The sequence below is a fragment of the Athalia rosae genome, chromosome 8 (genome assembly GCF_917208135.1).
Source record: "Athalia rosae chromosome 8, iyAthRosa1.1, whole genome shotgun sequence".
In the NCBI taxonomy this organism is placed as follows: domain Eukaryota; kingdom Metazoa; phylum Arthropoda; class Insecta; order Hymenoptera; family Athaliidae; genus Athalia; species Athalia rosae.
The window spans coordinates 7,549,861-7,565,997 of NC_064033.1; the positions used below are offsets into that span (position 1 = coordinate 7,549,861).

The 16,137-nt window shown below is 41.1% G+C and overlaps 1 protein-coding gene and 1 pseudogene across 1 annotated transcript; one reads left to right on the forward strand and one right to left on the reverse strand.

The window, feature by feature from the left end:
* Positions 1-42: 42 nt before the first annotated feature.
* Positions 43-1,893, forward strand: LOC105691033 (annotated as a pseudogene).
* A 9,789-nt stretch (positions 1,894-11,682) lies between these two features.
* On the reverse strand, positions 11,683-14,458 carry LOC105683000. The gene is made up of 6 exons (XM_048659907.1): positions 14,063-14,458; positions 13,479-13,687; positions 12,743-13,427; positions 12,458-12,641; positions 12,260-12,348; positions 11,683-12,213 (listed from the first exon to the last, which is right to left on the reverse strand). The coding sequence occupies exons 1-6, from the start codon at positions 14,456-14,458 to the stop codon at positions 11,683-11,685; spliced, it is 2,094 nt and encodes a 697-aa protein (XP_048515864.1).
* Positions 14,459-16,137: the final 1,679 nt, after the last annotated feature.

Genomic DNA, 16,137 nt, shown 5'->3' on the forward strand with positions numbered 1-16,137 from the left:
TGTTATTATTTAAGAATGTTACTGCAACATGTTCGCGGTCCAATGTCGTTTGAACATCTAAGGACCGTTAATGGTGTTATTTTCCAAACTTATCAAAGCGCTTGCAAGGAATTGGGTTTACTGGAGGGAGATGAACATTGGCAAAAGACCATGTCAGATGCTGTCATATCCGAGCCAGCCACAAAATTAAGAGAATTATTTACCATCATCCTCATATTTTGCCAGCCATCTGACCCCTTAGATTTATGGAACAAATTTCGCAATGATTTATGTGAAGATTTGTTAAACAGAATGCGTAATGAGAATCAGGATATGACATTAGCATATAGTGATGATATATACAATGTTGGACTTATCATAATTGAAGATGAGATGAGATTTCATGAGATTTGTGATAAGTCATTAACTGATTTTGGACTTCCTGCATCAAAAAGGAACAATTCACATAATAATTTGGATCCGTTAGACGTAGCATTGCAAAAGCCGTATGATGTAAATGAATTAAATAATTATATTACTGAAAATGAACCGAAATTAGTAAATGACCAGGTGACGGCGTACAACCGTGTTATGAACAGTGTTCATTCTAATGAAGGAGAAATATTTTTTTTGGATGCTCCAGGTGGAACTGGCAAGACTTTCATTACTAATCTTATATTAGCAAAAGTTAGGTCTCAAGGAAAACTCGCTTTAGCTGTAGCGTCGTCAGGAATTGCCGCAACTTTATTAGCAGGTGGACGCACAGCTCATTCCACTTTTAAACTGCCTCTAACTGTTTCTTTACAGCAAGATAGCGTATGCTCTATTCGTAAAAATGGCCCTTTGGGAAAAGTTTTGCAAGACGTCAGTTTAATAATCTGGGATGAATGTACCATGATCCATAGAGCTCACGTAGAGGCTCTAGATAGGACTCTTAGAGATATTAGAAGCTGTGACAAAATCATGGGTGGTATTACTGTTATGTTTGCTGGAGATTTTCGACAAACTCTACCGGTAATAGTAAGAGGAACTAGAGCAGACATTGTAAAGTCTTGCCTTAAAAGTTCCCCGTTATGGAAATTTGTTCATACCTTAAAACTATCTACGAATATGAGAGCACATTTGGTGGGAGGTAGTACAAATTTTTCTTCAAAGTTACTTTTAATAGGAGACGGGAAAGTACCTCATTTTGAAAATAAAATTGAAATTGATCGCGATTTAGGAGAAAGAGTGACTAGCATTGAGGAACTTATATCGAAAGTTTATCCTAATATTGTCGAAATAGAAAATAAAAATTATCAATGGATGTGTCAAAGAGCAATATTGGCGGCGAGAAACAGTAGCGTTGACGATAATAACAATCAAATTTTAACTAAACTTCCAGGAGATACAGTTACCTACACATCTATCGATAATGTAATGGATCCTGAAGATGCGGTCCATTACCCACAAGAGTTTCTTAATTCTTTAAACCCGAGTGGCCTTCCCCCACATTCCGTCAAATTAAAAATAGGTGCCCCAATAATTTTACTCCGAAACCTTAAACCACCAAATTTATGTAACGGAACCCGACTTCGAGTCAAATTTCTGCGTGATAACGTGATCGTTGCAATCGTTTTAACTGGTCCAGCAGTCGGTGAAACAGGGCTTATACCTCGGATTCCGATGATTCCAAATGATTTACCTTTTAATTTTAAAAGAATTCAATTCCCTGTTAAGTTATCTTTTGCTGTAACAATTAATAAATCACAGGGGCAAACGTTTAAACACGTTGGAATTGACTTACGTCAAGACTGCTTTTCACACGGCCAATTATATGTCGCGTTGTCAAGATCGGGTTGCGGAGAAAATCAGTATGTTCTTCTGCCACAAGAAAATAAAACAAAAAATATAATTTACGCAGAAGTACTTTAAAATATTTTATTCTGTTTGTTGACGCGGACGAAGTCGCGGGCAACAGCTAGTGTTCTTATAAAAATGGAAACGAATATTATTCCCGTAATGTATTTATTGTAACGTGGCGTACGATGGTCCCTACCTAGCTTATAAGAAATGGAATTAATTAATATAAAACTAATAAAATTAATTTTATAAAGTTTTATGGGTGACCATGCGTGAGGAAGTATTCATTTGTTTTGAGAAAAGGATGCCCCGTAGGAACCGTGATGGCGATGAAAGATCAAATATCAAATATATTGGTCCAATTCACGACCGATAGAAGGCCAAAACAAAGTAGGTCACTCATTAGGGAAGATCTCCCGAGATAATTTAATAAACTGCCCAATTTTCCATGTCAATCGTGCTCTACCCCACCAAGAGTGGTTAGTCACTGACTTTCCACTCGACAGTTTTTAATCTACAAGTTGGTTGACCAGCATCCCGGATCGTACTTCGGTCTTTCTGCCTGTCTCGGCTTTCTCATGTGTTTGTAGGGTCGGGTTGACCAGCATCGCGGATTGTACCTCGGTCCTTCTGCCTGTCTCGGCTTCCCATTTTACTTGTTCGCATTTTCTGGATTTTGTCTGTTCCGGCATCGCGGATCGTACCTCGGTCTTTCTGCCTGTCCGGATTACACAATCCATATTCCTGAGTAGAGTCACATAAATAGAGTCTTTAACTTCAAGCTTATAATCGCGATCAAGAGGCTTGATAAAAATTCCTCAATCGGTAAAAAAGGAGTATAGCCACAAACAAGGGTGATTAACAGCATCGCGGAACGAGCTTCGGCCTCTCTGCCTGTCTAGTTTTTCCCCCACACCTAGATTAATAAATCTTAGGAGATTAATCCAAATATTGTATCCAAAATACTCCTGTTCCTGTAAAGAACATTCCTGTTATAGTGTTCAAATTTAGTTATTGTTCCTTGATGAAAATCAATATCCTTGTTCAATCCTTTCTTCCTACGTGTCTTTGGTTCCTAATTTATTCGGTCCACCCAGGATGTATTTCCAAACGCCCTGAGATACAGAGTTTTTATTTCATTAAATTTCATCAATCGTTAAAACGATTTGGCGCCCAACATATAAAGTAAAAAAGTCTAAGCTTAACGGTCGGAGCGTAGCTCATTTAGGATCAAATATGCTGCAGTTTTCTTTCGTAATCCTTCTCTGTGATCTGCTAGAAGACCTATTGAACGGGGACAATATTTGTTTTTATTGTTATAAAAACATTAAATATGATTTTAAGATAACTTACAGCAATATTTTGAATTAATACTGTTGCTCCGGGCGGATAACCGCAGTAGGAATAAGTGGGTCAGGGGAATGGATTTGCAAGAAGTATGTTTTATTCAGAAAAGGTGCGATGCGCTCTCTTTGCTAGTTCTGAACAGACTGTTATTTACAATAATAACACCCAACTAGGCAACGTCAGATTGACAGACGTCAAGGACATCTGACGAAGAGTCTGAAGGTCGCGTGAAGGGGAGGCGGCCGACTGCTCGCTGTTGTTACGTGAGGGCAAGGCCCGAGCGGTTCGGCTCTATGGGTAGATTCCCCACGCGACAACACAAATAAACTAAAAAAAAGTAAATTTCCACTCACGTTAAAATAAGCGGAAGGTAATGGGGTCCTCTCTGCAGGTCCTGTACAGGACCGCACGATATCTTCTTATGGAGGCGTCTGCTACTTTCAATTGGGAATGTTCGGGGTTAGGATGAATGAACTAAAGAATCGTATCGTTTGACCAATACCCCGATGTCATTTAATGATTACACTGATTATTACAGCTGATTCCGATTACTAAATCTTAGTAGGCATTAACTAAATATGCGACGGAGGAATCAGGAACCAAATATCTTGACTAAGGAACCAATTATCTCTCTATTACGACTATTCGATGAGCGAGCCTGGGCTGGATTAAGAAATTTGGAAAAACGGCGGCGACAACACATACGTCAGGAGAGAGGAAAAGTGAACAATTCTGTTGCAACGATACCGTTCGCAGAAAGGTGAGCTGATGAACGGCTTCACTGCAACCCTCACTGGATTCGGCTGACTGGAGAACGCCCCACTCGAGCTCACTCTTAACGTTCGGAATTTAGGAAAAAAATAAAAAAATAAAAGAAAAAGGAAAATTGATAACGATTGATTTTGTGTCTTCTGAGCGGCACTACGTTGATATTTTCAAACTTTTAACGATCGGATATCACTTTGGGCCTTCACTCCGCAGATTTCCGGACTCCAACTCTGGACTTTACTCCGATCGGACCAAAACACAGGCGCACCTCGCGACTTAAAAACAGCGAATGATTATGATTTTTGGTTCGGGGCCCGTATATCCGAAAAACAAAAGGAGAGGTGCAAGCGGTGCATCATCCTGTCCCCCTTCACTCCAGTAGCCGTTTTCCTATCCCTAATATCATGTCGTTTGTCTACGTGATCTACTTTATACTAACTCTAAATTGCAGCTGCAGGGTTTAGGATTACTGTCAGCTATTCCTTTCGTCGCATATTATTTTTATGCAGAACCGCTTTCGGTTCTGCACGACTTGATGATTCCAAGGAGGCGTAAGTGAAATCGAAATGTAACAATCGATAAGAGCAGTAATTAAAATGAAGCAAGTCAATATAATAATATAATAACAATCGTTTTCACAGCAGTTGAATTTTTGGTACGCCGGGACGTAATACTGTCAAACATCATGACGTTGGTCATGACGTCATGATAGCGCGACAGCAGCCCTACTCGATTGGCACTAACCTACCTATCGGACCATGCGATGCGTATACGCTGAGATTCCGTGAAGAAATTTTCCCCAGCGTAACAATTCATATGAAGTTTTTCGAAAAAGGCTCAATATAGGTAAAATCGAAGATACAAGTGGGTTTTCAGAAAGTTGAGAAAAACAAAAGTAAGTTTAGAAAGAAAAAATTATCATCCACCACAATTATTAACGGAAAGGATTATTTGTTAAGTAATCGGTCAGCCCGCGTCGCTCGACCCTTCTACCACGTGACTCGGCATCCCTCACCATGCATTTCAACCGATCGAGCACGGCTCGAAGCGTTCAACTATGTTCAACGATTTTTTTCATTATTTCAAACTACATCTACGATGTTGAAATAATTCATGGTTATTCCTTGGAGTATTTGACGAATTTCTATATTTTTTTCGTTTATTAATATTGAGTACAGCAATAAATATCACCTAAATTCCAAATACGGTTATCTCCGGTTTTTATTAACAAATTCAGTTTTTTTTTTTCAAACACTCAGTGAAGGAAGAACAAAAAGAATCTGTCAAGATTTATTCAAATTCGGGTTCAATTATCGAAAATATCTCTGTTTGTTTGAGAGAAAAAATTTTAAAATCGCAGAAGAACTCGTGTTTTATGGATGAACAAATTTTTTTTCTCTTGTATCTAGAAAGTACTCATGGAAAACTACATTCACGATGTTTTGGTACCACGTGACGATCGTTCGTGGAAAAGTATGGGCAATCCGCGGATTTTGTCTCGTCAAGTATTGTTACTCAACTATGAAACCCAGATAAGCGAATCTTTGACTATTCTTTGGGGAAAGGATTGAAATTACTGCTCCATCAATTACGATACCACAAGTTGATTGTTGATCAAGTTATTCGAAAAAATCGAAAAAAAAATTTCCGTGTTTGCGTGCAATTTACAAGTGAACTAAATTCTGGAACATTTGAAAATTGAAATTATGATTTAGATCTTGTTACAACGAACAACTTTTGTGAGAAAACTTTTTCCGAAAAATTTTGGGAAAAAAAGTTATATTGCGAAATATGAGTTTTCCAAATGTCAAGAATTTTTTGCGGCCAAACCCGTTCGAAAACAAATGTTGGACTTTTCAGAGTAGCTTTCTCTTGGTCGATCTGGACTATACGTAGTCGTTGGCGGGTAAATGTTATATTGCTTTGCAAGAATTCTGAATTTTTTCCCCCAAATCGTCCGCTGTTACGTCCGGACCATGGTCCAAACGTCTCGCCCAACCATTCTTACCAATTCCCAATACAGATCAATTATTACCACCAATTCTACCGGATGTTACTTGATATACTTTTTCCTGCCTGACTATTTCAATTGCCATCGGTCATTGCTCGTGCTTGCATCAGCATGACATGCAAGTGCAACGACTGCAACGACTTCCCGGTTCGCATTCTGTCAGCTACACGTGCACTCCCACTTTACCTACCCCCTCTTTGAATAAGCCGAGTTTACCTTATTCCTAATCTTTATATTGAAATCACTTCCGAACTGAGAACCAAACAGTACGGTTTTCCAGAACATAGTTCCTTAGTCAAACACCGAAATCCTGGATCGGTTATTCTATAGTTATTCTCAAACAAACTTGTAGTCAATAATAATCATTACTAATCGAGACTTACCCACGTCTGATGAAGCCTGTAAGCCTCCCCGGGCTTGGCAAATAAACATATTTCACATCATATTCATCGACAACCTCTAAATCACCTTTCATCGCTTCGAATCCTTTCCTTCAGTTGCTTTTAGTTGCATAACACGAGAACGAACCTAAATAATAACGCCGTTGAACGTCTTACCGCCTTGACACATCGATTGCTAGAATTGAAGAGAAAAAAAAAAAATAAAAAAAAAAATGAAAAAAAAAGGAAAAAAGAAAACTGTATAGTCACACTTCAGAAGACAAAAAACTGCCTATTCTGTAAAGCCTACCCATTTTGTTGGGTAACTAGGGGCTTCGCCCTTGCGCGCCTTACACGCTCACCCCGCTTGGCGCTGCGCGCATCTGACGCTTGCACTCTGCGCTCGCTTTGTCAGTATATGGCCAAATTTATTCCAACCCCCGTGTTTGCTGGTACACAACCTGGACGTCGTAATTTATGAAGCCGAGGACCCAGATGGCAAAGATTATGAAGCGATTGCCTTTACGTCAAAAACGATGTAGCGAACGGAACAGCGTTCATAGAATACACATTACTATTGTTATTATCGTACTCATATGTATTACAGGATGTTTTTATATGTATACTGAAAATAGAGCGAAAAGCGAAATAATTGATCTCCGTCTACGCACAATATTCATATCATACATCTATTTCTATTTTTTGATTTCTTCCGAATGATCTTTATTCATTCCTGAGAAAAATGTTTTTCATAAGAAATTTTGCATAGGTATATTGGTATTTGAATAGCGAGAAATCAATCAAATTGAAAAGGGGCTTGAAATGTATATGTAAGCTCAAAGCATCTGATCAGCAGATTCAAGCGGATCAAACGATTCGTTCTCATATTGTTACTATAGCATGATTTTTCTAGACAAATAGAATGCGATGAGTGTACCTTATATCTGATGATGCATCGCATTTCTCGTCATTCAGCAGAATAAGAAATATTCAGCAGATTAGTCATCTCCTTGAAAATTATTCGTTAATAACAAGTACAACTTGGTGAAATTACTCGCGATTCTCGATTAATAGTTTGAAAGATGAAGTCTTTTTATTCTATCTTTACTTCTCCTTTTCCTTCAATCTGCAGCCTCGCTCGATTACCTCCGATTTAATTGCGACCTCCACCGCTCCATCGTTTTGAAGTTCCATCACTACCGAATTTTTTTCTCATGTTTTAAACGCCGAAGTCATCCAAATAATTTTTTCTGACGTCCGTCACAAAAGTTTTATTGTTTCTAAGGTTGACTACGATTGATCCATGATTCACTACGTCTAGATGTTCCGTTTCATAGTTTTCGACCTTCAGGTCATCCGCTCCATAGTTTTCGATGTCCAGGTCACCCGCCCCATAGTTTTCGACGTCTGGGTCGTCCGCTTTATGGTTTTCGATTTCTAGATTATGCACTCCATAATTTTCGATTTCCAGGTCGTCCGCCAAGTGGTTCTTGACGTCCAGGTTGTGCGCTTCATAGTTTTCGACGTCTAGGTCTTTCAGTTCACCTGTGTGGCGCTAAAAACAGCCACTGATCACTTATATTGATTTCTGCCTTTCAATTACGGGTCATAATGATGAAAACGCTGAAGATAGCCGCTTATCACTGTAATAAGCTTTCTTGTACTTATTGTTCAATGACTTTCGTCACATGCGTGACTGGAGAGCAGTCGCATGCATCTGACATGAGCCAATTTTGAACTTCAATTATTGAGGATCTCTTTGTATACAATATTTCTTATAGCTCTCTCCTTGTTTTTCATCCGTATTTTTATACCTTTTTTTGATCTACAGCATGAAAGTGCCAGATACAGTTGCCCATGTCCCAAAATCAGGCGATTAATATACGATACGACGTGGTCGAAACTTTGTCCTCAAGACTTATTCATTTTGATCGCGAATGCCAAACGTACAGGGAATTGTCACCTGTCTAGGATGAATGAAATTTCCGTATCACCATATGAGTCTGATTCAATTCGTAGTATCTCAACTATTTTGCCCTGAGTAGATACACAAGGGGGGTTCTGGATGAAAATTCCTGCATTACCCACAATCTAGCTAATACGCAAACCCGTCAGCCGAGACGCAACGTGTCTCACCGTCGATTCGTCGATTCCCCTCCCCCGTTGGCGAGGTAGCCATTTTGTTTCTTTCGTTTTGCGTCGTTGCGCGATGTGCCGGCGGTTTCTTTCGAAAACACTGGCGGTTTTGACCCACAGCCCCCTCTGCCCTTCTCTTCCTCGCTATCGCCGAGATGAAAGGAATTCGTAGATATTTTTTTTCGTCGAATCTTCCGATCGAAGCGGCTCATTTTACATGGGGTGATCGTCGGTGTCGTTGTTATTGTTAACAAACAAATTCCGGAGCGTCGGCGGGTAGGTTCGAACTCGCTTCGACCGAAACTTTGGGGGTCATCTAACTGGTCCTCTCGATCCCTCGTACTCCACCCCGCCGGGAAAGAACCGACGGTCAGGCGGGTCACCGATGCGTTAGTTACTTTATTCATAAACAATAACGGATTTCTAACTGTTATAGAGGGGTTAAGGGCTAGAGTATATAATCGGAACACTTCTAGACAACGTACTATTCAAGCACAGTCGCTCAGCACACTCACCTTTTGCAAGTGATCGACCAAGCTCATCATTGTCGAGTGAATTTTTTTTGTGGAACATTGAGAAAAGTGAATTCGAGTGGCTCAGCACACTCACCCATTGTAAGTGATCGACCAAGCTCATCATTGTTAGGTGAATTTTTTTTGGTGGAATATTGAGAAAAGTAAATCAAACGACGATCACAACAATTCCGAAGCGAACTGTCGAATGTTAGTGAAGAAGTAGATTCAGAGCCAAATAATACGAACAAAAATTAAAAAAAAATTGATTCGTCGTAACTAAACAAAGTAGCCTGGTTGGAGAAATTTCTCCCAACAAAAAAACTGACCGAACTCGAAGTAAACAAAATCTACAAAATGAGCGAACTCCGCAAAGTCCAGACAAGATATGGACCTAAGGTGGTGGTGGATGTTGGAAACGAATACAGCGTGTATTTGCCTACCCGCTTGGCTCGCACACTCTTTGCGGGGGATGACACCTTCGCTGGAGATGGCAGTTTGTTCGACCAAATGCTGGAATCGGTATCAAGAGGACAATTGGAGCTGAAGTACCTTGGAGGCCAGTACCACAAGATGGAATTCAACTACATTCAATTATTGTCAAACAATCTTGTCATTTTTTTTATTTTATCAACATTTTTTACATAAGTATATTTGTAAAAAATATTCAGAAAAATATGTTAAATAGCTTGAAAAACTTTGTACTACAACAATAGGATGACAAATTTTTCAAAAAAAAATATATATATTTACGCACACCTAATTGTAAGACAGCTTTAAAAACTTTGTACCATTAGAACTGTACTAAGAGAACCTTGTATTACTAGAACTATACTGAAAAACTTTTTGTATTATTAAGAATCATGTTATAGAAACTTTTCTGGTGTTGTTGTTGTGTAAATCAGTCGGCGTAGCACCCCTCATCAAGCTCTGGATTATCTTGATCGTCGAAATTTTCATCGTCGTCGTCGTTATCTGAATCGCTGTCCAGGCCAAAGCGTTCTTCACCACGAACAATCAGAATGAAGGGTCTGCGACACTTTTTGAACATCCAAGTGCCATCAACGCATTGTCCGAATGCACATAGAATCTCTGCCGCAATAAAATAAATACAACTATTCTCGTTTTCAGGTATGTTTGCCAATGCCGTAGCGCGTTCGATCAGACTAGTTATCGTTGCGGGTGATAGTACGCAGCCCATATATGGAGAACGTATACCCCCTCGAATAGAACGTAGACATTGTTGTTCATGTCGGATCTACAAAAGTTGAAAGATATTACATTTTCACCATAACGTACGTACAAGTAGAAGCGCAATTAAGAATTTCACTTCGAAAACATAATTATTTCCCTTTTGTCTCACTTTTACACTCCACTCTTACAGAAATACGAAACGCACAAGCCTTCGACAAATCTTCAAAATACATAAGTTCTTCACTCTTCGAAGCTCTTTCCAGGAATAAAACTCATTGCTTCATCTAATATCGATAACTGATGCAGTAGTACACGTACACAACCGAAGCTTTCGTGGTGTCTACAGATTCTTTTCTTTGTTTACGATAAACTCAACCCATGTGACTTGACGCTAGAAGTGGTCCCACCTGCAGCAGAAGCCCTTGAAGATGTAAACTTGAATCTGTTCAAATCTGAACCCTCGAATCGAAGATCGTTGATTTTGACTCTATCGCTACTAACAGTCTGAGTTGCATGGATGAAAAAATCGAACGTCCAATTCTCAGAACTGCATGTGAAGCCACCTCCGTTGTATTATAGATATACGGATCTCCAACGATGTGTGATGGTCATTTCACGTTTCGACTCGATGACATACAGACCACCTTCAACATAAATTCCGAAAAGTGTTTAAAACTCATTTCCTTCATGGAAGAAGCTTACAAACTCCTCGGAAACGAATCATCGGCGGCAGAAACTCAGAAGTGGGTGAAATACGGAACTCAAAACATTAGATTGTTGAAAATTTTAAGAAAAAGTTGCTTGACCGCAGGCTAAAAAACAAAAATATGACCAACGATTGGAATTCTCCAGACTTTGAAAGTTAAGTTCCAACAATTAGAAAAAACTGGTGAAGGTGGGCAAAAACAAAGAAGAAGCGATTGAGTGCAGTGGGAAGATTTGGACACAGCTTTTGAGGGACGCATCAGAACCGGAGCTGTGTTGAATTTGCGTCACAGGGATCTGACGGATTTTTTTAGAAGACTCGAGAACTGTGATTACCGTGAGACTCAGAACAGCTGTACAGAGAAACCATAGTCTGAGGGCAAATGTGGTTTTGTGTTGCAAATTTCAAATTGTTAGAAATTCCGAAATTATGACGGAACGCAAATTCTTCAATACCAAAAATGTTGTGGTTCTACAAACAACAAACTTGAACAAGTGGTTTGACGAGAATGTCGAGGAGAAGTTGTTAGTGAAAGTTGAGGACTTCTAAGGAAAGAACTCGGGGTGGTCTTCAGTAGAAATTAGTGCGAAACATCTTCTCCACGTCAGTTGTGAAGATGACGCGATGACGTCGGACATACAAAAGCACGTTAAAGATGTCATTCTGAGTCTTGGGACCAACATGAAGCAGCTCGTTGAGAGAATAGCCTGATGTTGTCTTACTAGAGCCATTGAACACCAGACGGATCTTGGTATTCCGCATCACTCCGTGATGAGGCAGTTAATAGACATCGGCTGAAGCAGTTGGCTATTGGACTTTCTCCATGTGACCCAGGGACTCGTATTCGGTGAGAAACTCCGTGTACAAGCGGTGAAGATTAGGTTGATGGACGATGCGATGAAGTAGTCGAGATAGAGATCGTTGTGCGATACCTTTCGAGTATCCAAGTGGAGGAGCATTGGATTTGAAGGGCAATCGCACGATGTAGCGACCGCAGCTGTCGCGAGAGTGCGTGGCGATGAAGTGAGCTTCACACTCGACTTCTTCAGCACTGAGAGATTCTTGGTGAGACGCTGGAACTTCTTCCTGCTCCCAAAATCTCGAAACAAGTTCGTGAAGCTGCAAGTTTGAAATGAGGTGACCTTGATGTGCAGGCGCGGTGATAGAAGATGGACCAGCTGGTCCAAAAACAGCCCATCGAAAGACAGTCTGAATGGCGATGGGCTGGTTCGGGTTTCCCGTGATTACTCCAGGTTTAATGATTGAGCCATAGGAGTCAGCTCCAATGAGGATGTCAATCCGACCTGGTGATATCTGCAATGTGGTTCCAGGATTGACCTGTAATGACAGCTGGAGGTAGTTAAACAGTAAGAGACTGCGTTACATGCACATGTAGATCAATCTGGTCGTCAGAATGATTGGATCGTAAAGTTATATCAACAGCACCCTTGGTTGATCCTGAAGGTACACTTCCTACTCCAATAATCGGGATACGTGATTTGGAAGGTTTCAGATCCAGCTGGCGTGCGAGCTACAGAGAGATTAGCGATAGTTTTGACCCTGGATCAATCAGCAAACGTACTGGGCGAGGACGATTTGTTGGTGATACGATGAGAGCTCATGCTGTAGCCAACAACACCAGCGGTCTTGATGATGAGGCTGTGTAGCACGAAGAGCGATCTTGTTGCGACGAGAGTAGCGATGCAGCGATAGGCGATGGCGAGGACGATGATGCGATGGGCGATGATGAGGTTGATGTTGGTGTGCTAGCAGATGAGACATCAGGTAGTCAGAATGACGTATTCTGAGCTGCCTGTTAAGAAGCAGTAGATTGGGGATTTATCAGTCCGTTAGAGGAAAGTGATGCTGAGCTGAGAAGCGTAGAGTTATGCAGCATGAAATGATGCGCTGCTTGGCAGAACCGACAGCGTTTTATGCTGCAATAATTCTCGAAAGAATGTGGTCCAAGACAGTTGGGACACAACGACTTGGAGGTAATTTGCTGCTGACGCTCGTTCGGCGATAAGTTTTGAAACGTTGGGCACGATACGATGAAGTGTGCTTCACCACAGCACGAACAAGAACGTTGTGGTCTTGGAGGTCCTCCAGCGATCAATCCAGGAGGTGATTGTGGTGTAGCAAACTGTCCAGTGACCGTAGTGGTGTTCTGCAATGATGAACTGGCCATATGGACATGCGCAGATGATAGCTTGGAACCGTAGGTAGCTTTACTACCACTCGAGGAATTCCTTTTGGCCTTGGGGTCACGTGGTTTTACTGGGAGACGTCCTTCCATGGCTTCAAGAGCTCGTGCACGGGCTAGCAAGAAGCTTTTGAGGCGCTCATAGGTCGGAAAATCTGTGGCAGCTCCAAGCGTGATTTCCCAGTCCTCTCGAGTCAGAGGATCCAGCTTTTGGGTAATGTAGTGCACAATAATGTGATCCCATTGATTGACTGGCGATCCAAGAGCGTTCAGGGCGTTGAAAACCTCAGACGTAGTGTTCATGATGTAGTTGATCTCTTTGGCGGATCGCGACGCCATTTTAGGTATGCTAAACAGTTTGTTCAGTTAAGCCGTGATCAATACTCGCTTGTTTTCATACCTAGTGGTCAGAGTTTGCCAGGCCGTGGCAAATGCAATGTCTATTATCTCCACGTTAGCAACGAGAGAGTAAGGCAGGCTTTGGAGAAGATAGTGCATCTTGTCAATCTCGTTGACACCTTCCTTGTTGACAACGGATATGAACATATTTTTAAAAGATTGCCACTCAAGAAGCTCTCCGTTGAATTTTGGAGGTTGGATGGTTGGCAACTATGGACGAAATGCTGAACCATCATTTCCGGTTCGATTAAGAGGCGTGAGAGAAGCCTGACGAGGTTCGATCTCGTGTCACGTCCGGAGAGTGACTCGATATAAGTAGTCAATAGGAGGGGTCCGAAGGACGTATGTTTATAGACGTTATTTCTACTATTACAATTCTAGGTACCAGTTATTGTTGCTCTGACGACGGAGTGGATAGGCGAATTAAGATAGTAATATGTGTAAGTGGTTGGGTTTATATAAGTTTGTTTATGGGAGTTAAGAGCGGTCTTGAGGCGTAGCGGGTGTGAATGGTTAAAATGTGACTGAGCGGAGCAGAGTATATCGGGTATGGGTGATGGTTTGGATGGAGGTGATGTGAGGTACACCCGGTGAATAGGTGTCGGGTTCCGTAGTAAGGTCGATGACTTCGGGGGATGCAGGGGAGGTGGATGTACCCTGATGACTTGTGGGGTGATTGGTGAAATGCTGGTGTTTCGAAAACTGTGGTAAAAGTACCGGAGACAAGGTGTCGGTAGGTGAAGGACTGTCACCTGGGGAATGAGAACTTTGAGGTGTTGGCGGCGAAAAGGGGCAGGTAGAGTCAATCTGGTTGTGTGATAAGGTTGTGGATTCGGAGAGATTGGCTGTTTTATATGCCAACTCTATTAGTTCGTTGATCTGATTTAGATCCCGTGCTATTGCGGCCTGTTTACGCTTCCGTACTTTGACACCTCCACGTTTGCGGTATTTCCTATTTCTTTCGGCTTTGGTCTGGAACATCTAAGAGTAGTACATGGGTGGTGAGACTTCGCCTTGACCCGGCGAAGACAGGGAAGTTGGGAAAAACGTAGCAGATTTCGAGGTGATAGATAAATGGTTTGCAAACAAGGAAATGGAAGGAGAGCGGTTCACGACCTCACCAGTGAAGGCGAGGGGAGAAAGAGAATTTGCAACCTCGCCAGTTTAGGCGAGGAGAGAATTAAAGAGAAAAGAAGGTTTCGCGACCTCGCTAGTGTAAGCGGGGAGAGAGAATTACGAATTAGGGGATAAGGAGGAGATATGGACTGGGATTAATCAGGATCTTCCGAAATAGTCTATATGGAGATAATGATGTCGCTCTGATAGTTATGAAATGAAAGAATAACTCTTACCTCGATTAAATAAAGAACGATGGGGAAGTTGATGTCGAAAATGAAATGTTGATAGGTAAATTACACTTTTGAACTGATTTTATTAATGCCAATGATTGATGAATAATGCGATCCTAAAAATAAGGATATAAATGATATAAAATTATTTAACAAATTCAATACCCGAGTTAGAGGTATATATTGAAGTTTTGACTGACAGTAGTCGATTGAAGAATAGTTAATGAATGCTAGCCCTGGGTCCTAGTGGTCCAGCTTTTATATGCAGTTAATCTAAACAAATCGGGGATCCGCATTGTTTGGTCGTAAGTCCAATGGAATTTTCCATTGGATTGTTTGTTTAAAAATACATATCATATTACATATTCGAATGTGTATATGTCAACTCTATATTTTGACTTAACTTATGATTATTGTTTAGATCATCTTTATATATAGATAGATGCATAAAGGAAACGTTAGGCTTTGATTTGCCTGGCTCCCAAAGATAAGGGGTATCTCCTAAGTATTAGGTGACGGTGTTCTTGGATCCGTCACACCTTCCCCCTTAATGTCAAAGGCTAGAGTTGAATTCTGCATTTGACGTAATTTAATCCGTTTTCGGAGTTCTTCGAGAGTGGGGTAGGTTATTGGTGCCGAGGGTGGGTCGGTGTGGATATTTCTTGGAGGTACTTGCGGGGCTTTTGGTTCTGGTGGATTCTCCGGGTCGGTAGGTTGGTCCTTGTTGTCAGTCTGATTAACTTTTGATAGGTAAACCAGTAGATGAGCTATCGAAGTCCAAAAGGATGCCAATAGCTTTAAACTCCATCCATATATTTGGTGGAGTGTGTATCCATGTATCATTGTGTCTACGAGGAACTTGATTACGCGGATTATTATGAGAATGCCCATTACTCCGGCTGTTGCGGATCCAAAACTAACGAATCCTCCCCAAATTTTCTGTCCTGTAGATTCTGCTATTTTGTTCAATGTGTCTTCGTTCAACAGATTATAAATCGAGAGTCCGGCGTTGTTGATAGTTTTCCCGGTAATTCCCCTTGCTATGTTACTCAGTATCGCTGGTCTTTCTGCTGGGAATAACAGATGATTTTGTAGTTTATCTAAATCCTTTCGCTGGTAGATACCACTGGTTCCCAGAGATCCTGGGTTTATGTATTTCCAGGTGAATCCTGAGGCCGGTTGTAGTCCCTTTGGTGGAATTACTTCGGTTGGTCCCGGCGTAAACTTATCCCAGGTGTCGTCGATTCGGTACATTGCTGCTAGAAGTGGGTTGCATTCTAGTTGGGTGGCCTTTTCGATTAGTATTTTTGA

What these genes read in the sequence shown, in the direction of transcription:
- LOC105683000 (XM_048659907.1), bottom strand. Translation starts at nt 14,458, where the DNA reads ATGTTCCAGACCAAAGCCGAAAGAAATAGGAAATACCGCAAACGTGGA. An exon ending in TGGCAAACTCTGACCACTAG is followed by an intron (nt 13,428 to 13,478) that starts GTATGAAAACAA and finishes CAAACTGTTTAG; the next exon opens with CATACCTAAAATGGCGTCGC. An exon ending in ACTCTACGCTTCTCAGCTCA is followed by an intron (nt 12,642 to 12,742) that starts GCATCACTTTCC and finishes CTCATCTGCTAG; the next exon opens with CACACCAACATCAACCTCAT.